Source organism: Gasterosteus aculeatus, chromosome 20 (genome assembly GCF_964276395.1).
Source record: "Gasterosteus aculeatus chromosome 20, fGasAcu3.hap1.1, whole genome shotgun sequence".
NCBI classification, from domain to species: Eukaryota; Metazoa; Chordata; class Actinopteri; order Perciformes; family Gasterosteidae; genus Gasterosteus; species Gasterosteus aculeatus.
In genome coordinates, this window is record NC_135707.1 from 15128329 (window position 1) to 15155502 (window position 27174).

The following is a 27174-nucleotide window of genomic DNA, read 5'->3' on the forward strand; positions in this document are numbered from 1 at the left end:
TCCTCTCCATGTTAGTCGACAACAACCGTTGTTATTTCTAGTTTAATGGTAGTCGTATGCGTGGCGGCCCGTTTGGTTTTTAAGGGTGAAGCGGAAGCGGAAGCGCTGACCGCAGTAGCTTTATTAGCTAGCTGCCCGTGATTAGCCACGTCATGTAAAGTTAGCAGGGGAGCACTTCTGGTAACAACAAGAGAGCAGCGAGGATCGCACTGTGTTGCCGATACTAGCTCGTTTTTTAAAGAGCGGGTTTTTATTTCACGGTAACGACTCGATAGTGGTCATATGGAAAGATGTCAGATATTGGGGACTGGTTCAGAAGCATCCCTTTCATCACCCGGTCCTGGTTCGCCGCTTCGCTTGCAGTTCCTTTAATCGGGAAACTGGGATTGATTGACTTCAGGAATCTCATGCTATTTCCAGAGCTGGTCTTAAGCAGATTTCAAGTAAGTTCATCTCGTCTCTCGCCAACTGTGTGGATTCTGGAGGCTGTTAACTGCTGTGGCTGTTTTGGATGTGGTCCGTTAGCTAGCAGGGGGCTAGCAAGGCTAGCCTAGCAGTAGGCCTGTGTGTTGTGTGTCAGCCAATCAGAGGGCGAGACGCAGATAGCTATGACTTCCGGATGCTGTCAAAATGCTCCTTTTATTTAGCAACACCGAGCTAATGTGCAAATAAAACACCAGCGGACGAAAAAGGCCTTCTAAAGATCGATGATGGTTGGGAGAGGACTTTGGACTCACAGATCGTCCGTTTATGTAATTAAGTGGGGAAAAGTAACGTTATATACACAAATTAAGTTTAGCTAAGGACTGCACTTAAGTAACACGTTTTTGCCTAAGTGACGTTTTATTTTAGAGGGATCGAGATTTTACTTTAAAAACTGCTAAATGTAGTTTTTATAATTACTGGTTACTTGGAAGAAGAACATTGTATTCCCCATATTGTCATTTTGATACACGATTATGTAACATTACTATTGGATCAAACCACCTAGTTTTTGTCAAAACGAGAATTTGCAACTTCCACATCAAGCCATGTGAATAATATATTTAATGTCACGTACATAAAATATTAAACTTGCATGATCCATCCGAGAGCATAAATGGCAGCATTACTGCTTATTTCATTGATATATTTTTCAAATGGTGTATACGTGGACATCCAACAAAACCTCTGAAACAACTTGTGTGGTAATATACTAACCGCTTAGAAGTTAAATTATTTATATTTACAATCCACATGAGCCTTCATGTGTGTTTCAAGCACAGCCTTTAAAGGTCTGGATCTTTGCACACACACAGTGTGTTTACATGATGGTATAATTGGAATCTTTGCTTAGTCGGACTATGCTATCTTTCGGGGGAGGTGCTATTATCCCAAGATACATGGCAGTGAATAAATCGAATCATTGGCCGAAAGCATGTCATATCCGATACGATAGGTGGAGCTGTTTTCATTACAACTAGTTGTGATACAGCCATTTCCGCTTGACCGCTTCACCACTACCAACAACATCAACATTACGAGAAAGATGGCGAACGGAGAGCAAGGTGAAGCTACATCCCTCTACTATTTGTGCATAATGTTAATAGGAGCACAGCGGATGCAAATGGCGCTATTGGCTGATTTGATAACAGAGAGAAGACGCCGTCGGGATCTCAAGCATGCGCAAAGACGCGAAGTCCAGTTCCTTATCCGATTCACCGTTACATGCCGCAATAGTCGAACTATCAACTGGATCGGATCGAGTTATCCAGGGGTGTTAGTCGGATCGTAGTCGGACAAAGGTGTTCACGTGAAACGGATAATTCGATTTCAGTCCGACTAAGCCAGTTATTCGGATCCATGTAACCACGCTGACACACACACGTAGCCGTGTTGATGTATTTCTATTACACCGATGTCTCTTTGGTTTGTTTCAGCTATGGAGACCAGTGACCGCCACCTTGTACTTCCCAATAACCCCCAATACTGGGTTTCTGTTCCTTGTCAACCTGTATTTCCTCTACCACTACTCTACTCGGTTAGAGACAGGTGAGACTGCCAACACACACACACACACACACACACACACCTTTGTTGTGCTAAACCTTTTCTCTGTATTGTTTTCCAGGGGCGTTTGATGGCCGACCTGCAGACTACATCTTCATGCTCCTCTTCAACTGGATCTGCATTGTTGTATCCTTTTGTAGCATTCCAAAAAAAAACTAAACCCCTGCGTAATTGACCACTGATCCGTGGGGTGTTGGTTTTGACACCTCCTCTCCTCGGTCTTTCTCTGCAGCACTGTGCCATGTGGCTCTGTGCCAGTGGCTCGGTGTCACTTTACCCCTGCAGAGCAGAGACTCATAATCTAGGTCACCAGCAGCACATATTTCTAAAATCTTTTCTGGAGTCATCCAGATTGTCACCTTGTCTGGCTCTTCACTGGCATCTTTTGGTTATGGGAGAAATTTGGCTTTTTGCTACTACAGGATAGTTGTGGGAATGAACAAAGAAACCCAGTGTGGGAGGTTAGGTCCACTCAAAGGGAAGTGGCAGGTGACATTCAGGCAGTGTGGGGTTCGGACTGGCATCCTTCCAGTGACCAGCTGCTCTAATCTTAATGCTGTGGTTGTTTGAGCTGCAGGGTTCTTGTCCTTGACTCCGGCTGTAGATAACTGGGATGCTAATGAACATGCGGGTAAGAATCCCACTCTTTCTCTTATTTATATCTCAACACATCAAAAGGACTAGTGATGGGAATAAATAAACCTCCAACTTTCCTCACATGGCTTTTACTGTCAATGTGTGTAATTGTAGTAAAATATTGTGGAAATACCCCAAATCTCCTTAAACGAACAATGATATTAACCTCTAAATGCGATAGGGCCGTTAGCTAAGCTATAGCGTGTCTATGGTGGCACGTCTGCTGTGGTTACCATGGTAACCTCCCCCCCTGCTGTTTTGATTTACTTACCGTGAGAGATTACGAGTGTTTCCTAATTCAGCATCACCACTTAAACTGGGCTTACTTAAAGAAAAAGATTAACAATCATTAAATGTTTGAAGAATAAAATGAAACAAGTTGTATGTTCACATGTTGTTTGTTTGTTGTTGTCAGCTGCTGATGATCCCACTGATCATGTCGGTGCTCTACGTCTGGGCTCAGTTCAACAAAGAAACAGTGGTGTCCTTCTGGTTCGGGACTCGGTTCAAGGTACCGCGTCGTTTCCTCACAGACACGTTTGACCTTCTGAAACGTACCTCACGTTTCACTGCGATATCGAAGCACATAACGCCGCGTGTTTGTAACGTTATGGACGGTGAACATGTGACATTCATTACACATTATCTCAGCTGGCCGAACGTGAGCCTGGTTCTGATGTTCATGTCGATGATGTTCCACATCCTTCTGTCCTAGGCACATTATCTCCCTTGGGTCATTCTGATTTTCAACTTCATAATCGGAGGCTCGTAAGTAACTACGTTTCAATCAAAAACGGTGCTGTTTCATGTCAATGTATAGAACGTGTGCACGTCACACAGCTCCGTGTTTATTTGGTTTTCTTTGCTGCTGTTGTGCAGGTTTGTGAATGAACTAACGGGGAACCTGGTGGGTCACCTCTACTTCTTCCTCATGTTCAAGTACCCCATGGACCTGGGAGGACGCGCCTTCCTCTCCACACCAGAGTTCTTGTAAGTTTACTTGTTTTATTCCCAAACGGGTTTCCTAAGGAGTTTAGGCCTTTTTCCTTGGTAATTGTTGAGGATGTGCAGTAGGAAGCGAGACCATGCAAGTTTGGAATGAACCCATTTTCCCTCTGAAACTGAAACGTAGCATTACGTTGAATTAAATTCATTCATCATTCATATTTCTTGAATTCAAGAAATATAATGTAACCTTTGCTTTTGCTGCTTAACATCCACAAAACAAAAGAATGATTTCAGTTTGGTAAATATTTATTCTCCGCTTGAGCACTTGTGTAACCTTGACGCTGTTACCAGGACAGGTTTCAAACGTGTCTAATCTCTATTCCTTTAACTACCGTATTTTCCGCACTATACGGCGCACCTGATTAGAAGGTGAATCTTCAATGAATGACCTATTTTAGAACTTTTGTCGGAAGAAATGCGTAAATAAGACCGCTTATACAAGCCGTCATTGGCGGACTATAAGGACGCGCAGATGGCCTCCGATTCATGGAGGAAGATCTCCGCAAACGCCAGTTTGCCGGTCGAGGGGAACAAAGTTGTGGAGGAAAATACGGGACAAACGATGAAAAGTAGCAGTGGCGATGCACGGGGCAATAAAGTCTATGAGAAATAAATTAACAAACCATCGACTTCCACACACAAACACGTTACTCTGCCTGTTGTTCTGGCGGTGAATTGCTCTGCAACACACGCAAGACTTTTAGAACCATGAATTGAAACGAGTGCGTCGACGCAGTAGCATGCGCCAGCCTTTAGAATAACTTATTTTCCCCGTTAAGATGGTTCAGCTACTGTAGAGAAAAGGGCGCCGTCTCTCGCTCTTTAATCTCATGAAGTGCTCTGCAAGAACGACAGCTTTGTTTCTCCGACGCGCCCTGAAACAAGCTCCATATCTCACGCGCTTTAGCGCCGCTCAGCATCTCGCCGTCGTAGACCGAGCTTTGGCATGTTTGGCAGAGCGCCTTGAGCTACGTGTACAACCAGTATGGATCAACCGATTGATCCATTTATAAGGCGCACTGTCGTTTTTTGAGAAAATGAAAGGCTTTTAAGTGCGCCTTATCGTGCGGAAAATACGGTGCTTGGAAGGAAAAGTTTGTAAAGGATCTTGCAAAGCTTCTGTTTACTTCATCAAATGAACAGTGATGTGCTTCCACTTTTCATGCGTTTGAACGTTTACAGGGACACGTCAATAACTGTACCTATGAAAAACATTCTGCCCCAAAGAGTCGAGTTGCTCAGCTCACCCAGTGTTTATTTGTCCAACAGTTTTTGTTATTTGTTGTTTGAAAGCTGCAGTAACTTGAACTGGATTTTGGCCAGATATCAGAATAAAACTGCAACCTTTTTTCTTCTCAATAAAAAAAAGAACTTGTTGCTCAATCGCCGGCTGGAAAAAGTGTTAAATTGCTTGATCTAAATCTTCCCATGGCGGCCGTGCTAAAGACCCTCTGTGTGGCTCCTCTCTCCAGGTGTCGGTTCTTCCCCAGCAGGAGGGGAGGAGTGTCGGGCTTTGGAGTCGCCCCCAGCAGACCGGCTGCCCAGGAGCAAGGGGGGGGGCGGGGGAGCCGTAAGAGGACGTCACAACTGGGGCCAAGGCTTCCGCCTGGGGGGCATGGGTATTGAATGAGAGCTGGAGAGAGAACCCGCCCCCCCATCGCTCCTGATATTAAATGGTGTGGATGTTTTAGGTTAAAGTGCTCGCTTTGTCTATTTCGCCAGTTAAAATTGAATTTACATTCGTTTTAAAGGGGATGAGATTTGACGAAGCGTGCACTTTTACCGAAGAGGATGCCACACTGAAGGACTCTGGCTCAAGTAACCAAGTAACGCCAGCTGTACTATTACTGTGGATGTGTCCATGGGGAACAGATGGAAGGGAATATAAATAAATAGTTTTTTTTTTTTTTTTTAAATGTGATGATTCTCCCCTTTTACTGAACATGTCAGGACACTTTGCAGCTGCACACCGGCTTGGTGTTAATTCTGACTCTTCCCGTCTCTCAGTGATGCCATATCAGATTACGTTGTAATTACCGTCGCGCTGGGAGTGTGCGCTCAGCTGAACATGGGCCAAGCTATTTACAGCAGCGTTTCCAGGTCTGGAATTTACAGGGGCGTAAAATGTTTTTAAACCTTTTTAGCACAGACCTGATATCCTCTGATCTTGACCAAAATAATGCAAGGATGACATTTTACTCTGTAAATAAGCTTTTTTTTTTTTTGAAAGAATGACTGCGTGTAATCATGGTTCTATGTTTCCTTAATCCTATCCAGTCAGGAGAGCTCAGCCAGTTATTTGCCTGTACGGCGGGTTGAGAATCACTTCCTATACAGTTTGTACAATATACAATTAGGGCTGACTATCATTTTCCAGCTTACTTGCATAATTTCTTCAAATCACTTCTATAAATGTCAGAAAATTGTGAAAAGGCTTTTGTTTGGTCCAACAACGAGAGACAAAGTACGGTTGGTTGTGTATTTATTGAGTTACAGCAGACTTAAAAGTAGAAAATGAAACAGGCGAGCAGTATTCCATCTTAGCCAACCAAATGCAAAGGTATCCCCGATATTAGTCGGAACATGAAACTAAAGCAGCAGCCGACGTTCAGCCACGTGCCTGCTGTTCAAACAAGGGTTCAACTTTTTTTTTCTGCTGCACAAATATTGCAAGCTCTAGCGATTTGACCCATGAATCACGTTTCCCTTTTAGACCATTTCTGTGGATGGGTTTTTAAAAATAAATTGTTGAAGCGCATGCGAGAAGTCCGTGACCGCTGATTTTCCTATGCGGTTTTACGTAAGAAAATTCAGCACAACAGCATTGCTCTGCAGATTCATGAACCACCATTCTGTGTTCTAAACCAGCTGTACAGAAATCAACCGAATCCAACACAGCTTTGAAAAGAATGACCTTCCTGAAATACTAGAGCCAAGCCACGGATGTGTTCACAGGAGCTTCAGTTATTTTATCATGCGTGAAACATGTTCTCCAAAAGCTTCTTGGCAGGTTACGTTTTTTTTTTTTTTTTTAAACAAAGTGATAAAACTGAGATCATGTCCACGAGTCTTTACTGTACCGGATCTGTGACTGACGGAAAATGTCCAATAAGAGCAGAAAAGGCAGCATGGTGCGATCAAACTGACACTCCCTTATCTACGCCGTCAATCATTTCTATATCACGTTACGTGACCCAACTGTCCACAACGCGCTCACTTCCACTTTCTACCCGTGTCAGCGTAATTCTATGAGTGCGAATCTTGGTGACGCTGCGGGAGAAACGGAAAAGTTGTCAGCTTGAGAAGTGGCCCAGTATGTACGTATCTACCACTACCACAAGGATACACAAGTGCTATCAAAGACCACTCGTAATGAGTAGTGCGCAAGTATGATTTTAAAAAACAAAATAGGACTAATTTTTAGCAAATAAGACTATTATACACTTTGATCCTAAAAGAAAAAACATTTTTTGGGGCACCAGTCATGATTTGTTCCCCCCCCCCCCCACAAATGTAACAAAACATGCCCTTTCAGGAAAACTGTACAGAACTTTTAGTAATACAGAAAAATATTTACAAGGGCGGTTGTCTCATAAAAAGAGAAAAAGATAAGTAGTAAGAACAATGCATCAAGTCCAGCTTTGGCACTCCTCTCAATGTCAGCATCTGCACCACACATCAGTCCTGGCGCTTTGTGATGACATCACAGACAGTTACATTGCTGGTTCCACATTCAGTCATCTTAAGTCGGTGCTTGATGTTCCGTGAGCAGTCAGTGATTTACTCGACCTTGAACAGAAACGGTAAGTCAAAATCAGCCGATGCTCAAAAGGAAATAGATTTTCAGATTATATTTTCAAACCTTTGATTGCCATGGTCACAGAAATTCAGAAGTACATAATAGCAAAATTATTTTTCATATGAACTGAAAACTTCATACAGCACTATTGTAAACACTATTTGCATTTCCTGTGACAATGACGCGATGCGTGCATGTGTCTACATAGATCACGCTAATGACAGTGTGGGTCCAAATATCATCCTGCCATCCCAGCATGCTATCGCTTTGTGGAGGGCCAATCAGAGTAATTGCCACGTAATCGCTTCCTGGGTAGCTGGAGACTGCAGCTGTGGCGTCTTAAAGGAACAGCTCAGCGTTTATCCGGTTATTCAGGCCAAGTCTCTCACACTCATTAGAGGGATATTTCAACCTACCATCAACCAGTGACCCGTCCAGGTTGCTCCAAGGAGAGAACTTCACTGTCTGTTGCCAGTGTCGGCCTTTCCCCTCCTGCTTCCCCCTCTTCTCCCACTGCCACAGTCACCTGTAGCCACCTGGAAATGAACCAGATGAAAGGTTTAAACAAGCAGACTCCTAGGAACTAAAAACAAATATATACAGATTTTCATTTAAACATTTACTTAATGAAGTAACACATGCAAAGAATGGAGTCATTGAGCATCAACAGCTTGTGATGCCCATAAGGTGCTGTATTTTTAGACTCATCACAATCTTAAAATAACTACAGATATTCCTTTAAAATTGGCAGTGAGACAATCCCTTTTTGTCTGTATAACATCTCACACTAGAGTAAATATAGGATAAAACAGCCGTTTCCTTCCCGTCACCCACCTCTCTTTGTCAGCAGTGCCGGAGCCGGTTTGGTCCGGTCTGGTCCGGCTCAGGTCCGTCACACTGTGGGCTAATCGGCCAGTTAGCCACTGGACTTTGTCTTGGTCAGACAGCTTGGAGGGATCTGCAGCAGCTCCGGTGTTCTCCCCGGCATCCACTGTACCAGAGAGGAGACAACAGTCAAACAGGGGAACAAAACCCTGCAGCAAGGGGGAAAAAAACCCTCTTCCAAAACTCACCTTTCACAGTCTTGACTTCCAAGGAAACAGTCTGTTTTTTGTCCGAACTCTTGCCGTTCTGTTCCTGGCCCACTCTGTGCGGCACTACGAGGTTTTGTCTTTGGAAACTTTCCATCCAGTCCAGAGTTTCCCCGTTCTTCAGAGCCGAGCGGTGGTCCTTGAACCAGCGAACAATGTCGGTGCGTCCAAGTCTGGTTTGGACCTCCAGCTGGCTGTACTCGTCAGGAGAAGGCCACCGAGTCCGACAGAACATCTGTCCAGACAGAACACCAAGCATTTTACACCCTAAAACATGAATCTTATTCACTATTTCACAGCAGAAACTGGCTTCCGGTTCCACGTCTCGGGCCAACTGGTGAGGTCGCAGTTACATCCGTGTGTCCATACAGACGGGAGCCCCGGAAATCTAATAAATAAGTAATAGACTCAAAACTCATAATTTGGTAAACGCCATTCTTACCTCTCTGAGCAGATCGAGGGAGCGGCTGCTAATGGGCGCCGGGCTGGTGGAGGCCGACAGGATGGGAGGATGGGGAGACGAGGAGGATGAAGTGAGGATGGGAGGGGATGCCGAAGAGGAGAGGGTTGGAGGATGAGGGGAGGAGGCTGCGAGCACAGGAGGGGAGGACGAGGACGAGGAGGAGGAAGAGGAGAGGACAGGTGGGTAAGAAGGGGAGAGGAAAGGTTTCCCGCCCTGCTCTCGATGTGAAGCCCCGTTCAGCAGCGCTGCGGGCCGGTCTGCTCTGTCCTCTCTGTTCTTTGAAGACATGGAGAGTAAAGCCTTCTCCATGTTGTCCCTCAGGGCCCGGCGCTCTGAAAACCAGCAGTCCACCTCAGTCTTCGACAGCCTGGTCTCCTGGGCCAGCAGGTCTGCAGCAGGACAGAGTTCAGTGGATAAGATGAGCTGTGTGGCGTCCAAGTGAAAGTGTTTTTTTTGGATACCTGGGAATTAAGCCTCTCCGAGGGTCTTAAAAATAAGCTCATTAAAACAATTCTGCTATTCCTGTCTGCAGGAACCCACCGAAGACTGGCCTGCAGCTCCTTTGGTGCGGAATAAATTAAGTCACGTGCTGTGAACTAGTAGAAATAGAAAAAAACACAACCAGTGTTTTAAATTCATGAGTATGTATATTTGACCAACTGATCATAGAATATGTTTTAACCGGCAAGCCGATTTTGTACTTCGTTATGTAGCAGCCTGGGGGGGCAGCGGTGTTTCTATAAGTGAATACAATGTGCAGAATGTTCTCACATCAAGCATCTGGATTGAGGACTAGGACGCAAGTAATCATGTAACATGATTGAACAAACATGAACAAAAGGACATTTACAAAAAAATTGTGGAAATGCAGGAAACAAGACGTTGACCGAAACAGCTTTTGAGTGGAAGGGGAAGGATTCAACGTTCCATCTGTCCAGTTTGAGATTAAAATAATCTGCTCGTGAGAAGGTCGGTAGAAGGCTTTACCTAGCTCCACCTCTGTCGGCGTGCCGCTTCTCTGGAAACTCTCCTCCAGCGCCTTCAGCTGCTCGGATGACTTGCCCTTCACCCTCTCCAGCAGGGGAAACTGGTTGGGGACCGCCTTCTTTACGGGGGCGTCTTTTGGTGCTGGCGTCACCTCTGCTTTCACCAGCACTGGAGGTGGAGGAACACCTTCAAGAGAGACACACAGAGAATTTAACACAAACAGTGTTAGTATGATTATGAAGCGTGAACGGTTGTAGTATATCACAATAAATTTGTTGTAAAAAATATTTTTTTTAAATCAATATTAAAAAAAGATATAAGATATAAGGCAAAGATGTCTACTGAATGTCATGGTTTCAACCAACCCAAAGTCAAACAGCAATATTCTAAATGTCATTTCTTTACTTTGTTACGACATCTCTAGTTGTTATTTGCAGGTCGGTCTAGGTAATTATAGTTTTATTTATGTATGATTAGAGCTGTTGTTCGGGAGTTGATTGGTAATAATTTCAATTGCAATTACATTTGAACACATAATGACAGCATCATAATTAACCTCCGCCCATTACAACATTTCTCCTGATTAGAGCTTGAACGTACAACAATAAATGTTCCTTATTAATAACAGATGACTGTCAGCACGGCCCCCCAGTTTGTAGAAGCAGACCGCAGCACAACAACAAAGCAATGTACCGCTAACCCCCCCCATCCCATACCTTTGAGATTAAGTAGCCTCTGTTCACTGAACCACTTCTTTATCTCTCCTCTGGACAGCCCTGTGGTCTCAATCAGCCTGTAGATCTATCACACAACAAGATGCAACAGAACATGAGAAAATATTGTTAAAAAAGAAAAGCCAGTATCAGAAAACGTAAAGCAGCTGCAAAAATCTCAATGCCGAACCTCCCTCGACAATACATCTTTGTACACGTATATGAACTTGAACAGCATGGCACAAATAACGTCATTTCACTCACTTATTCTTACCTCATCTTCCTCGGGGAAAGGACACTGTGTGTAGCTGGACCTCAGCACCGATAACTGCTCTGCCGTTTTGTTGCGGTCAACCGTAAAACTCAGCACCTTGGCCGAGGCCTGCTTGGACGTGGCCACGGGCGCTGAGATGGTCTGAATGATGGACGGTCGTTTACTCTCCGGGGCGATCGCCGGGGACGTCAGGGGTCGTTTGAGCGACTGCGCCACCTGGAGGTGAGCATTACGGAAACAACGACCAGCTCAGATCACACGTCTTTGTGTGTGTACAAGTTGACGTTTCCGCCTGTGGTTTGGTACCTGGTTGGCCACGGTGAGGGCCAGCGGCGCACAAGTGACGGTGGAGCCGTTGGCCACGGGAGTCAGCACCAGGCTGGTCTGTCCCAGCAGGTGACAGGGGAGGGACTGCAAGACGGAGGCCGCCGACTGCATGGCTTTGGAGGCGGCTGCAGTGGGGGCATACGAGTTGGAGGATTGGGGGTTGAGCTGAGGCGCGACCACGGCGAAGGTCTGAGGCACGGAGGAGATTGTTCCGTTGAACATTTTCTTCCTGGCTTCTTCCACCTTTCAAAAGAAGGAAACAATTGTTGGACTTCCACAACAAAAGAAAGTCTCTTCTCAACTCAAACAAACATTGTCATCGCTATGACTCCTACCTCCTCAGGCGACCAGCTAATGCCCTGTTTGAGCCTCTGCGTGGTAAACCACACTTTGATTTGCTCCTCCGGGTGTTTGGAGGCTGCAGTGAGCCAGGAGAGCTCGGCCTGTGTCGGGTAGGGGAACTTGTTGAAGGAAGAGATGAGTGTCAGGTTGTCGTCGAGTGTGGGGTTGTATTTGGTTGTGTTGAGGGGCACTGCAATCTTGGGCACCTGAAATGATAACGTAAGCAATGAATGGCTTTGGTTTTCAAAAACAGGATTATTGATTTCCGCAAGTATTGTGGTCAGGTCTATAGTTTACACACACAAAAAGGCGTGAGGCTTATGTAGAGCATTTGTATTTCCGTAACAATGCAGTTATAACAGAGCAGGAATAATAACCACTGGGTGTCCTACCTGTGTGTAGTTTAGAGGGCGCTGTAGGGAAGGCATGATGTGCGAAAGGCCTTCTGCTTTGAGCAAACTCGACTCGGGGATGATGACCGTTCCGTTCACATTGACCGCTGTGATTGGCTTCTTGGCCAAATCTGTCCGTTTATAATCCGCCGACATTATTTTTGGCTTACCGACCTTGACTGTTGCGGGTTTGCTGAGCGGCAGAGGGCCCAGTTCGTCCCGTTTGCCACAAAGGGCGCTGGGCGTGTTGTAGACGAACGCATTGTTACTGCAGCCCTCTATCGTCTGTTCTAGGATGGTCTGATTATTCATTTTGATGCGTTTGAATTTGAAGTTGCTCTCCCCCGGGTGACACCTCTCGTTGTGTTCTGTCAGCGTGTCGAACTTCTTTGTGTTGAAGTTGCAGACAGCACACAGGTACAGCGGGTTGAGGATGACGTTGGGGTGGTTGGCGTCGACGTGTTCTTTGAAAGTGTTGAGGTTCTGTGTGGAGAAGGGGCAGTATTTGCACTCGTAGCCCCCCTGCTGTCGGCGCTGAGACTTGGAAAGGTCTGGGGGCTCTGCTGCTGGTTCGTCTGGACCCGTGGGAGGGTCCAAGGCCGCGCCCCTCAGGTCTAAGTCGGCCTCGGTTGACAGATCTGATTCCATAGGCTCCTCCCCGGTATGGTTCTCAGTTTTTGTCTGGAAGAAGGCAGTTGTCAGATGAAAAGGACACTGTGTAATGTAAAATCCATTTACATGCATTCCCCATATGTGTCAAACACACCACATCAGAATATCGGGTGTGTTTGTGTCATCTTGTAGATTTTTGAATTATACAGATTGTATCATATAACATATCCTAAAGAAAGATAATGATTATAATGAATGAAGATCACTTTCATATGACAGAGTATAATCAATCCAGCCAATGTTCCTCGTAACAAAGTACCTCCATGTCCTCCTCCGTGCCGTCATCCAGCTCCACCATGGTCCGCTCTGGTCGGATCATCAAGGGAGTGGAGGCTTTCCGTCGACTGGACATGATGATGATGATGGGTGCCGGGGTTTCGCTGGGCGAACAGCCACCCTCAGTTGGTGGCTGAGCTCAGTCACAGGTGATATTGGGAAGGCCGAGGTGCGGAATGCAGGACTCCTCTCACGGAGTGGTTGCCGGAAAAACAGCTAGCCTGGGCGCTCTTTTATATTAGGAGGAAGTGAGCACAGGACTGTTCCTGGGATGGGCGGGAGCAGCCGAGGGGTCTAAAGAACAGCTTTCCCAAGGAGGAAGAGGAGAGAGGACGGTGGTAGAGGGTGAAGCTCTGGTGGAGAAGTTACTGTTGTGGTGCCGTCTATGCGGCGTGTCAGCTCCAAAGATGTCTGACCTCCTGGAACTTCATGACGGGATGCTACCTGGATGGCCGACAGAAGAGGAGAACCAGGGTATAGATCATTGCTAAAATTGAAACACATATTTTTATTTGGGCCGTTGTTTAAATTTTTGATTATCCGTCCAGCAGATCAAAAATGATAAATGGCAAATTTATCCACGGGGACGTAAGACCAATAAAAAGGTGTCCTTCAGCACATCTGTGACTTACATTTAAAAACTTATGACCCGTCCATGTTTGATTTTGTTGACAATATTAATTAAGCTTTTCACTATTGTGTACAGGCCAGAAGCCACTTAAACCTATTTTGAATTAGAAAAACGGGCGAGTCGAACCAACCAACCAAATATTTTAGTTTTAGACTGAATATTTATTAAAGTAGATCTTTAACATTGTATAGTAGTGTCTCTGCTTGAGTTAATTCTATGTGGATCATAGCGTTTGTTTTCTCTAGGAATGTAGGCCGTTATGTACAGTGTGATGAAAAAGCATTCCTCCTTTCTTGTTTCCTATTTTTTTGCATTTTTTCATTAGACAAAGATAACCCGAGCAAATATAAAATTCTTTTTTGAAATCATAATTTAATTAAAAAAGATGAAAAGCTAAAAAGCTATCCAAACCTATCTGGCGCTATTTGAAGCTCCACAAATATTCTGTGGTCTAATAAGACCAAAGTGGAATGTTTTGCAAGATGTGCGTCCTGTTACATCTGGTTTCAAAATAAGGCAGCATTTCATAAAAACCACACCGTAAAACAGTCACACATGGCGGCGGTGGCGTGGTCTGGACCACTTGCCATAATTAATGGAACCATGAATTCTGCGCCAGAAAATACTGAAAGAGAATGTAGGTCATCAGTTCCCGACCTCCAGCTCAAAGGCACGTGGGTCCCTTAACGAATGAAGTCATCATTTAAAAACTGAATTTTAGAACAACTCTGTCTAAAAGCCTTAGACACCGTCTGTAAGTGCCCTTGAATAGCCTTTAAAAGCACGGCAGCAGGAAACAAACGGGCTGTTTTGAGCGGGCCAAACAAGGCAGCATGCTGGGTTATTTTAGCTCGGTGGTTCCCCGTTTGGATCGGCAGCGAGCCACCATCCAAAAGAAGTCCAGCCCAAAGTCAGCTGGCGGTAAAAATTGGCTCAAAATGCAAAAAGGTCAAAAAGGGAAGCGGACAAAGAAAGTGCAAAGCCGAGCAGATGGTCTACAGGTGGTCGACTGCCAGACGTGCGCAACAATGGTGCTGAAAAAAAGACCATAACAAGAAACTAATTGCGGAGGGCTGAGGAGCAATCACTAGACACTGGAGGTCTGAGGAAGCAGTACTCTGCTTAATGAGCATTTATTGTTTCATGCTGATGGATGAACGAACCGTTTGTGTACGTGAGTCCAGAGTACACGCAAAAGCAGAATTATAGGCAAATATAGAGCATATTATAGAGATATTATGGCACACACACACAAACACACACACACACACACACACACACTATTGATCGAAGTGAGAACCTTATGGAGGAAGTAGCAGCCATGGGATGGAGAGACGGTAAACCACTTCCTGATAATGCAATTAAGCGCTAAAATATTAAAGTTGATTAAAATAAATAAACTGGAAACGCAACAAAATGTATTTAACAAAAATGCAACGGGCTCTAGCAATTTTTCACTATTTTCTGACATTTTCCACACTCAGAGTCCATTTGTTTCACAATTTGATAGCGTAACTGGTATGCAGAAATAAGTTGTACGGAGAAACACTGACTAATCACATATCAGATTGTGCTGCAGGGTGTGAATAAAGTGACAAAGGGGAAAACAAAGCAGCGTCAGACCCACATCTTAAAAAGCCAAAAGCGCCTTATATTTGGGTTCCGCTGAAATGAAAACTCTGAACAAAGCGGCGTGGGAGTAAGCAGAGGAAACTTTCCTGGGGTCATATTGTAATGAGTGAAGAGACAGAAGCTTATCTGGCTGTAAAGTCTATTGATATTCTGCAGGCCTCGTGCAAAAGCTCCACTCTCACATTCACAGGAGTGAAAATCAAACGAGCCGATGCAGCAGGGATGCGCTCCCATCGAGACACAGGGACGTTCAGCAGACGAGGGGCACTCTACCAAAGTAAAGTCTCATGTACGCAACACTTCTTAAAACTGATGAGCATCACACATTTAACCCTCACCACCAGAAGGATGCACATTTGTAAAGGGGGTGGGGGAGGGGTCATCTTAGCGGGTCAGTGTCGTACTTGGTAGTCACGCTGAAGGTGTACTTGGTTTGCCCCGCCGCGCATTAATCACGAGGCACTGCGCCCTTCAAGGCCGCTCGCTGGCCGACACGTTGTCCCGAGATATCTCAACTATTCACAGCCCACTGAGGCATCGTCAGAATGCAGATTCATTGCCATGGTGTCGCTATAGCAACGGTGGACGTAACGCTGTAGTCAAGTAGCTGCTACATCCGTGTCCCTGACAGACTGTAAAAATAGGGACGCCGAGAACACCTGCGTACGCTCCCCTGTTGGAGCCGGAGGAGAAAGCGGTGTGGCGTATTCGGGAGGTTCCAACTCCCCTCGCTGAACGTCATTGGAGAAGGTCGTGGACAAGTCACGGGGAGAAGAAAAAGCTACCCAGATGAATCAGATGTGTGATCAGCAGATGTAAACGTTACAAAAAGTGAATCCACGCAGTTTAAGGTTGTACTTAAAAGGCGGTAAATCAAATGACCACACACACACACACACACAGCAGATCAGAGCAATAAAGATCCAGCATGGAGGAGCGTCACAGTGTCTGACTGTGGGAGGAGCGTCAGTCGGGTACCAAGGAAGCAAAAAGCATCCCGACCATCCTTCCAACTGCGTCTTGGGGACTGTATATTCTGGGGCTGAGCTTTTGTTTCATATTATTACCTCCTACTTGTGTGAACCCAGACAAGTACGGGGAGAGAGGATTTACATTTATGCTTTTATTACAGCTTTCATGTGCCAGATTAGATTAGATTTGTTGCTTACTCTTCATCCCTGCGTTATAAGTAGACTTCTTTATTGCCATGTATACATAGATTCTTCCTTCATATAACAAAGCCTAACAATCTCCTCGTTCTCCTCGTTGGCTCCTTCAAATAATAAGTGACTGGATTACATCAGACATTGATTTGCATATCAACCCGGCGGAGTTTAAAAGCTTTATTTTTTTACAATCCCATTTATCACAGGCAGAAGCTATAAACACAGTCATTATCATTCTGAATAAAAAAATACATCATCTATAGCACATGGATCCATACGCAAATAACACATAATAATCTTGGCCACTTTGAACGCTTTTGTATACACATCTACTAAATAGATCTCTGGAGGGTTTGAAATCAATGACTTGAGAAAAAGTGTTAACAACTCGACAGATTTGGGGCTAAGGCCACGACAGAAAGACACAATATAGACACAAACAGCTCTGCTGTTTGAGATGTTGCACTTGATTTAAACTTGTGTTGGCTGATCTACTCAAACAAAGAGAAAAGCCTGTGCAAAGAGAGCCGAGCACCGAGGATACACTACTCCCTTCACCCTTCACCGCCTGACATGCCATCAAGAAAACCAAAATTGGTATTGTGTGAATAATAACCAGGGCAATTATTAGTCTTTAACAATAATAACAACCCTTTGAGATATGTATTATATAAAAAAATGAATCATCTTAATTGCTGAGCTGTTTAGTTGTAAACATCTGAGCTGAAGCACAACGCTTCGGACTGCAATCTGAGCGTTTTGCATCATTGCTTCCACTTTATCTCCTGCACACACAATAATTGCAGTCAACTCAAGTGCCTTCATGAGCAGGGTCAAACAGTGCGTTCGTTAGTGTGTCTAACCCCGTCAGCGTCTCGGTGCGCAGAGCCACAAACTCCCCACTGTCAGGATGCTCATTAAACTTGTATGAAGACCCGGCCTGCAGCGCCGTGCCTGCCCATCTGTCCGTCTGTCTGACTGGTGCACCGTATTAGTGGAGTCATTCTTCTCAAGGACTTACATTAAAGGCCGTTAAGCAGAAAATACGTTTATCAGCCTCGGCAGTAATCACTTTGTTCTAAACACTGGCTTACGTACCGTCGGGGGGTAATCAATACACATTCTTTGTACCAGATGATGAACGGAGAGACAGTTGTGCTATAGGAAGGATATCTATTCAAACAGCAGCGAGGGGAGAGTGAGTGGCTGAGTCACAGCAGCCCTCCCCACTCAGCTCCTATTTCTGGGCCTCAATGTCAAAGTGTAGAGGATGGGGGGGGGGGGTGGCAGGCTGTGCTCTCTGAAACTGGAAGTTGGTAAAGGCAGCGTGGCCTTAAATTATGGAATGGCGTTTTAGTCAAAATTAAATAAATGAATAAATACGTAAATACATGAAATATGCATTTGAAATACATCATGAAATAAAGAGGGGAAATAAATACATAAATATTAAATACATTTAATTATTTCATGTTACTTTTATTTCATAATGCCACTTTTCATTTCCAGTCTTTTATTTCATAATGCCGTTTTTCATTTCCAGAGACTTATTTCATTATGCCGTTTTACATTTCACATTATTATATGCAAATCAGGGGGCGTGGCTACATCTAACATTCACAACAGAGCCGTGTGCAAAAGAAGGCTGGCTAAGTCTCTGGAAATAAAAAGTGGCTATATTTATTGCCTCATTTATTTATTTCATGATGTATTTCAAATACATATTTCATGTATTTACGTATTTATTCATTTATTTAATTTTGACTAAAACGGCATTCCATATTAAATTGCAGGTGCGCGTTAACACTCATTTGGTCTGAAACAAATGAACCGCGTGCCAACGGTAGCCGTGTCATGGCTGATGTTCATAGGATGTGGTGAAATTATTGGAAAACACTTCAGGCTATGCAAGACCCGGCACAAAGAACAAGGGGTTGTTTCTGTGTTTTAGGTTTATTTACAGGCACTCTGTTCCTCTCGTCATCGATTCACACAGACACACATAAAGAAATGGCCCAGATGGTCGTTTCGGATCGTACTGCATATGTTTGAGTCTGTTATTCACTCACAAATTCACTGCAGGTAATACAACTATTCATCTTGTAGCACATACAATTTGCAAAACGATTTGGGACTCAAACAATTAGTAAAAACATAAAAAATGTCCCGCTGTGTATCGTTATAGGTGCTAGCTTGTACACTGACAACTCCTTAACGGCTGAGGGGCTGCGTCGCTGTTGCATATTTAAAAACAGAAAATAGATGGGGGATAAAAAAAAAAAATGCCAGGGAAGAAGAAAAACGATTCCGATTCAAGGTAGCGCCAGTAAAACAGCAGAGCTAAGAGCTCAGACATTGCCTGGAAGCATGTGAGAGGAAAGGCAAGTGGTGGAGTGACATTTTTACTACGTTGCAGTTTTCCAATAACAAGAAGCTTGAGAAAATACACTGAAAATGCCAGAATCACAAAGAAATGTTGAGTTTTGGTCCTAGTGCCCCATAAAGCCCCAGATGAGAGGCAAATTGGCGATGGCTCAGTGCTCGCTGCCCAAGGCCGCGAGCTGGGAGGCTCATCAATGAATCAACCAGCGGCCGAAATATCTGACCTGTCAGGGAGCGACCGTCAACTACAGCTCATGCCTGCGAGGGGGGGGGGGCTTTGGTTTAAGAACTAAAAGAAAATAACAGCTACATTTTCAACACTTTAGTTTATAAAAAAGGACTGAATGTTTTGTTTTACAACTGTATTAAACCCCTTTCTTTAAATGAGAAGACAAAAATCACCTCAAATCCCGAAGCAAAGAATTCAGAAAAGTGTAAATCGAAAACGGAGAATCTGGAGAGGAATAAAATTGGATTTCACAGTGGATCCAAGTGCACAGGAGTTCCCAGGGAGGCCGCCATCACGGACACAGACGTACCTCTGCGACTCCTGCACTGCACAGCCACGCATGAAGAACAAACCAGCCAGTAACACAGAGGCTCGAAAATAACGAGCACCACTGGACAGGGGGGGGGCGACATAAAAAGCCCACGCTGGAGAAACACTCGACTGTAAACCGTGACAGCTTTTTTTTGGTAACATTAATGTAAACCTTGACGCTCCAATAAGTAACCCAAACAAACGCTTTTTTGGGGGACTGGTCTATAAGAGGAGTTTTCCCGCCTCACTGCTCGTTCCACTGCAGCGTGAGGCTGCACCACCAGCACCACCATTAACACATCACATCCCAGCAGGAGGGGGGGGGGGGGGGGGGGGGTGGTGGTGGTTGGAGTCTCGGACCGTCGCAGAATTGATTTTAATCTCATCACGCGGCTCCTCCAGACCCAAACTGTGCTGCGCTGTGAGAAAGCTCGCTACGCTCTGCATAGCAACAGAGCAACTTCTGCTGTGCTGGCGTGAGGAGGACTGGATGAGGACACATGATGAGAATGGGGAACCTATACAGGACTTCGGAGACAGATGCTAGCATTGAGGGGTAAAAGAATGGTGTTAAATATCGTAGGGTTAGCATTTATTCTTCTTTACATGGATATCCTTTACAGGATAAAGAAAATCGTTAAATAAGGATTGGTTGCACGAATGCATCCAATCCATTTTTAACAATTTTATTTAATTTACCAAAACATGCCTCAGCAAAGGACTACTTTACCAATATTACGCCCCCCTCTGCGTTTGTTATAGGTTGCCAAAGTTTTCTGCTTAAAGAATAAGAAATCCCCACCGTGACCTCATTTGATCCATGCACACAGTGGCCTACATACAGTGACGGAAATGCTGTTGAGCCGACTACACTACATTGGATGAAGAATCCGGTCTTCCGTTTTGTCTGGTTCACTTCGCATTGAACACAGACTAGTCTCATGCTGCCAGACCTGTCTCACTGAAGACACACACGGCCCAGCCATGAAAATAGTGTCACCCACTCTGCTACCGATGGTTGTGTTACTATGGGAACACTCTTCGCAACAGAAACGGTGTGTGTGTGTGTTGACTTGTATCCGAGAGCCAAAACCAAGCAGGAGGTCAATCAGTGTCACGACAGCAGCGATGCTTGAAACTTAACCCAGCTTTACTCGTTCCGCAAGATGGGAAATGTTCACCGCAGGTTCATTAAAAAAAACATTTCACCAACCCCATATAAACTTACAAAGTGACCGCATGGCGAAGGGCCGACATGTCTGGAGCGCTCGCTTGATCTCTGGGCGCGAGCAGGAATGAAAAGCAGATGGGGAGCAGGACTGACTTTCTTCCCAGCAGTCGGCATAACACGAGGGTTACCGGCCTTCTTGAACATTGTTATTTGGCTTCCATAATAATTGCCACCCTTGACTTGAATTTACTATCCTATTTGCGCTCCCACTGTCTAGCTCTCTCCTCTCTGAAACTCCCCCTCATGGCATTACGCACAGACAGCCACATTACATGTCATTTAGCCGACGCTGTTATCCAAAGCGACTTACAATAAGCCACGCTGATAATATCTACATGGAAGAGCTTAAAAGCACAAAAACGCTTTCGAAGTTCTTCTTTCAAATTTTAGTTTTCAGTTACTCTAAATGCGCTCAGGTATCAAAATTAGGTCAACAATGACATGGTTAGGGTTCAGTCCAATAGCTCGTCCATTGGCATCCCTGAAAATGCAAAGTTAAAAATATATACCGTTGAATGCATTTGACAAAGTATGTCATTTAAATTTGTAGGTCACAAGTCCAAATGTGAATGCATGGGGTCTTTATTTTGTTGAGCCCCAGCGAGCATCTGCTTCTGCCGGATTCCCAACCTGTCAATCTCTGCCTTCCCTGCAGTGGGTGTGGCTTGTGAACGGCCTCCAGCCTCTTCTCATTGGCCTCATGCTGGGAGGGGCGTGTCGGTGCAGTGCCAGCGGCTGGCGTTGTGCAGTGCAGACTTTTACTAGGCTCGCTCGCTCTCCCTCTCTCTCTCTCTCCTCTCACACTCTTTTTCTTTTTTTTTTCTTCCCAAACTTGAAATTTTGAGGACACAATTAAAAAGGGAGCCAACACAAGCTGAGCGGTCTAAATGACACACAGAGTGCGCGTAAGGGTGTGGAACCATCTTTTACCAACGGTCCCTGTGGCCGTGATTCACCAAGAGCCAATTTCAAGTTCTAAAAACACTGCATTGTCGAAAAGAGAAACGAGGCCTCCGACGGGTGAAGTACGATCGGTCGAAAACACGCTGCTCATGAAATGTCCAGCTGCACTTACTAATGGGGGGGCCCGGTGCACCTGCTCTCACACTCACGCGTCTCTCGTTTCTCTTTGTCGCTCTGCGTGTTGTTGCTTTTCTTTGCAACGCCTTCTAGTTGGGTTGGATTTCTGGCATGACGAGCACCACAGATGTACTGAAAGGTCTTTCCATTTCACCGTGATTTCGCCATAAGGATTTCCATGTGTACAAACTGCAGACAACACCTTCGTGAGAATAAATTAAATGGGGGGGGGGGGATGCTAAACAGTCAAGAGCACCGTGACCTTTTGTGTGCTTGATGGGAAATGCTGCTGCTTTGGATTCCAACTCTGTCCGGAGTGAGCAAATAGCAGCCAATTTGTTTTTGTCTCTTTTCAGACCTCACATGTACTCGCTCATACAGTGGTGCTTTCTTGCTCCTGCTGTCCTCATGCAACCCTGCAGCTCTCGGCCCCGCCTACAGGTGATGATCTCATCGCCGTTGGCTGCCGTAGTCACATACCAACATGTCTGGGAAGACGGAAGACCTGAACTGAAAACACTGGAACAGAGCATAGACGCCGGTGATGTCATCACAGAGCCCAGCTGAGCCCTACAGGGCATGATGACAACAACCCCCCCTCCCCCACCCCCCATACTCCGACCCCTGATGACTCAACCCGTCCCATATGGAACGGGCAGCCCTTGTATAGCTCGGGATTGGATGTGGAACTAGTTAAAGCCCACCAAATGTCTGCTGGCACGGCCGCCACGTATAAACACGTAAACCAGGATTTTTGTCTCTGAATGTAAAACCTTGGCTACGGCATAGTTAGCTCTGCAGCTAACGGGAGAACTGGATCAGGATCAACTTAGACGGTATCTTCTGTAATCATCAGCTGGGACTTGCCAGCCGTTTGTTATGGTTCACAAAGGAAAACTCGATAAAAACCATAAATCCTATAATATGCTGACACATAAACATGAGTGCTAGTAAAATGAAAGTGATTTTAACGGCAATTGCGAAATACAGACAATTGGTCTCGTTTCATACAGACAGATGAATTTCGTATTTGGCAGCATGTAAAATATCGATAAAAGTATTTGTCAGTTGCAGTTGAGCTGCTAGCTCAAAGACTTAAGCAGCACACACAGACACACTCCTCACTGGAACAGTACGGCCTGCCACCTGTCAAGTTCAATCTCCCAAACACTACTGTTCTTATAGTACTTTCTTTTCTTACTGTCAATGTTCTGCCTCAGGTTAGTTCCAGTTATACAGCCAAAAAGGTGGATTACTTCGATACAACTTGCTGTAGTGATTGACACGTGCAACATCTTGTTCCAATAAGATGCCAAGAACCAGACCCTTCACATCATAAAGTGATGTCGGACTGTAGTGCACTTCCCTTGCGGTCAGTCCACACCAATCATGGTTTATAGTACCGATTCTGACGGACTGAGTCTTTCCACCATCCGACTACAGTAAATGAATCAGCGACCGTAGGAACAAATACAGCAGATCCCCTCACAGCTGGATGCTTTGGCTCCGGCACTCTAAGAGGTCACAGTACATTGAGAAACACTGCATGGTTGAGCAAGATGGGAAAACGGCGCTTTAATGGGAGTCATCCCCCCCCCCAAAAAATAGCTGCCAAATTAACAAAGCAAATTAATTAGGGTTTTCAAAAAATCGCTTTTCTGGAATGAGCTTTCTTTCCTGCTGTGACATTGTAGTGATGATGGGACAATCACTGATGTTAAGGACAAAAAGGTAGGGTGGGGACATCTGTGCATTTCCCTAATCCCTTGAGCAATACTAAGAATAACAATCCCTGTTTAAAAAAACCCAAATCCTTAATCTTGCATCTGTCAAACTGTAAAAACAATTCAGTAATGTCCTATATACACACTAAACACTGGACAACAAAAGAGGGTTCTGTTTTTGCCATCTAGATTTTAGTACTCTGACTTGGTATTTATTTTGGTGGATTAATTGACATATATATTTTAACGGCAGATTCCAGATAACACGCTAAGCAACTGTGTGTTATCTGAAATAACTGGCGTTTTCTTCTATCAACAGAGCCCGTTTGATTGCTCAGCCACCAATGGAAAACGGGCCGGTTGTCATTGTCAATGATATAAAACTACCTGTGATGTGACAGATCACACGTGGAAACCATGTGAAGACAACAAACACGAGCCACATGTCTACTCACATGGGAGGAGCAAGAGTTTATACCCAGAGGAATTGCTGGTAACGGGTATGACAGGGAAAATGGGGGGGGGGGGGGTTAACTGCGCTGTGATCAAAACCACTTAAAATCTTTTACAGAATAGGCTGTTGATCAAGGAATGTTTAGAAAGGCAACATAGTCGGTCACCGCAGTATGAATGGATGTCGTCTATTGAACAAAATATTTCCCCAGACACAAAGAGAGGATGTGAATAGTTCGCCTTAGAACAGCAGCATCTGTGACAGACACCAAATTACCTTCCATTAACTTCCCCACCTGTAGCGGCGCAGTGTGTAGACTTGTCAGAGGTCTGGTGCACTGAATTACAGCACAGGCAATATGGAAGTGTCTTATGAATGTGTTCTCCTTGCATCATCATCACCGCCCAGTCGTATATGTTGACGTTGTTTGGGATGTACTCAGATCAAACCAGCGTCGTTTTCAACACAGAGCTGTGATTCAGTGAAATGTATTGTATGTGGATGGGGGTAGGAACGCCCAGCAGACACGATATGTGCAGTGTCAGCACCATTAACAATCCAGGGTGCAAACAGGTAGGGCCGAGGGTCTCTTGGTGTTATTTATTCTTAACGGAGAAAAACTAATGTGAAAACGTCTGAAAAGCAACAAGAAGATTGGCTTGTGGGGCCGGAAGAGAATGCACCTGGGTCTGATGGAGAATAGCAATACCATATATATAAAATATACATTACATACATATAGGACAGTCAGAGTTTACCATGACTATTTAAGAAACTTTAAGGCATTATCCACCAATAACAGACCATAATAGCATAGTGTTGTGTATGCACCGTTATATCACGACAGGGATGGGAGAAACTAGAAGAGGAGGCGGGAGATGATCTACATCGGCCTACAAAAAGGCAGAACTACGTCTTAAAACATGTCGCAAGCAGAAGGGAAATAAACGATTAGCGGTGAGGACAGTGGTTAATAAGTGAAGTTTGATAAAAACCACCCCGCCTGAGCAATAATATAGAGCAATAATGTCTCGTGGACCTGCACCGGCAGGACAACAGTCCGCTCGATGCTTCTGCGCGTGTCGGTCCGTCTGCATGCAGTAAAACAAAAAAAAGCCCCGTGAGGGGAGGAGGCATCACCGGGGGTAACGTTCCGCCTGCACCGCGGAGCCGCACAAATCAAAGTCTACACAAAACAACAACGTCGGACTCCCGAAAGTTGCGAGACGAACGTGCGCGCGGCGAGTCGCGAGCTGGCGGCCGTTGGCGGTGCGGAGTTTAACGGCCGTTTGCGTCGGACGTGACGGTGGGGCGCAAAAAAAAAAAAAAGGAAGAAAAAAAAACACGCGCACACACACACACACACACTCCCCAAACGTTCCCCCCTTCTCGCCATCGACGTAACAACATGTCGGCAAAGGACGGCCATGTTTTGCTGGTTATGTCGACGCAGGGAGGAGGAAAAGTAGACACGATGTCTCTCCGCTCCGCCGCCTCGCACCGCGGCCTCGACGTGTCGAAGTGAAACTCAAACACAGCGGGGAGAAAAACGTCCGATTAAACAACTTGACGGACACGACGTCTCGGGCACGCGGGCCGAGGCAAAGTTCACTCGGCGACACAAGTTAAAACACGCAGACCGAGGCGCGCGGCTGCTGGGGGGGGGGGGGGGGGGGGGGGGGGGACACGCGAAGGCGGTGCGAGCCAGTGGACGGCCACGAATAAACTGCTAACGTTATATGCAGTTTTACTTGAGGGACTTTGAATGGGCGGGTGGGAGGCAGGGAGAGGGGGGGGGGGGGGGGGGGGGGGGGGGTACAGAGGAGGAAGAGTTTATCTATTTCTTACCTGCCCACCGTTTTGGCGCGATGCTCAGGTGACGCGATACACTCCCAAAAGCGACCGCTACGGCGAGAAGGAGACCGACCGCTCTCAAACACCCTGGCGGCGGTCCGGCGACCGAGCAGACAACAGGCGACAGGAAGGAGAACATTGGCGATCACAAGGAGGATCTACGCCAAAAGCCACATGATCGCCGACGTCACAGTACGTATTTGCATGCCGTACCGGCGCGCCGCTATCCGTCCACAGCGGCTCCATGGCGGTGTTGCCGTGAAAAGTTGAGGAACGGGGCCGGAGGGAAGCGAACTAACTGCGCGTTCCAGACGGTGGGAACAGGACAGGTGGAGCCCGCTGCGTGGGAATGAACTAACGGCGCCTTGTTGCCTTCAACTTGTCTCCGCGCTGATGCTTGCCCGCCTCGTCGCTCGGAGCTCATTGAATATTACAGGATCCGAGGGGGCGTTTGTTGCCCCGCCCCCTCCCCACAATGCCCTCCCTCGGTTACCACGCCCACTGCTCTTTCTCTCCCCTCGTTTTCTCTGCGTGCATGTGACGCTCGGTGAAGAGTTGCTGCAGTGGGGGGGGGGGCTATATTAATCATCGTCCATCATCACACACACACACACACACACACACACACACACACACACACACACACACACACACTCACACACACAGATACCTCCCTCACATCTGTAGAGGTTAGTCTGGGGTCAGTTGGTGCTCAATGCTTGGATTGGCCTCAAGTGACACAGACGGCTCATGGCGCTGGATCCTCGTTAGAATACATATTGACCTTGGCTCACGTTCTTCTTGTAGATATGGGGGGAGTCACCTCTGCACGATTTGTTTTGCAGCGATTTTACCCAACTCACTCTGGGTCATTTGTGCATAAAAATGTAAAAGGATCATGATGAAGTGTTATTGTAGCGAAGTGTGAAGCCTGTTTTAACAGAGAGGTCAAACTGATATCTGTTCTTTTGTTTTTGCACAACAGGATTGCGGCCGGCTGACATGTGGACTGAACATAACTCACATAACTAGACGTTATGTGCAGAACCAACAGCATCTATTTGTATAGCTTTAGCCATTATGTATCTAGTAGCTTGTTCAGTTTCTGCATGGATTGTAGTGTAGCTGTTTCGGATGTCCTTAGTCAAACTGAGTGTCCTGTTGTTGATATTCTGCTTGAGTTGTGAGAACACTGATCCAACTCCCCAGGCTAAATGATAGCAAACATCCAAAGAAAGCTGATAAATTGCCTGTCTTTCACAGTATTATGAAGGGGAAATGATAAAACATCACAACAGTTAAACATCAGCAGGGGGTAATTTCTCCAACATTGTGTTGAAAATCAAATCTACCTCCAGAAGGTTTTACCATGTCGTTGATTCACATTTTTATGTGTCTTCCAGACCTGACATCAAAACCATCTTTTGAAAGTAAAGAACTGGTAAAAATA

General features: G+C 45.5%; 2 protein-coding genes and 1 long non-coding RNA gene across 4 annotated transcripts; 2 read left to right on the top strand and 1 right to left on the bottom strand.

Moving 5' to 3' along the window:
• Window positions 1-83: 83 nt before the first annotated feature.
• Window positions 84-6746, top strand: derl1 (derlin 1). The gene is given in 9 exon segments (XM_040164691.2): window positions 84-443; window positions 1920-2031; window positions 2111-2175; window positions 2654-2680; window positions 3101-3196; window positions 3401-3453; window positions 3565-3675; window positions 5166-5243; window positions 5245-6746. Coding segments are annotated over 9 exon segments (774 nt in total). The 5' UTR covers window positions 84-290; the 3' UTR covers window positions 5324-6746.
• Window positions 6159-26075, bottom strand: zhx2a (zinc fingers and homeoboxes 2a). 2 transcript variants are annotated; one of them, XM_078095349.1, is made up of 13 exons: window positions 25727-26075; window positions 13013-13473; window positions 12082-12762; window positions 11683-11895; window positions 11327-11590; window positions 11021-11236; window positions 10750-10834; window positions 10034-10219; window positions 9026-9435; window positions 8566-8818; window positions 8327-8483; window positions 7909-8028; window positions 6159-7482 (listed from the first exon to the last, which is right to left on the bottom strand). In XM_078095349.1, exons 2-12 carry the CDS (start codon window positions 13103-13105, stop codon window positions 7911-7913), a joined length of 2676 nt encoding a protein of 891 aa, XP_077951475.1. In that variant the 5' UTR covers window positions 13106-13473; window positions 25727-26075; the 3' UTR covers window positions 6159-7482; window positions 7909-7910. The 2 variants fall into 2 exon arrangements, with proteins under 2 accessions (XP_077951475.1, XP_040020624.2); XM_040164690.2 differs by having other exon boundaries at window positions 25719-25900.
• Window positions 25793-27174, top strand: LOC120810278 (uncharacterized). The gene is made up of 2 exons (XR_005710220.2): window positions 25793-25916; window positions 26710-27174. It is a non-coding gene; the product is annotated as an uncharacterized LOC120810278 (long non-coding RNA).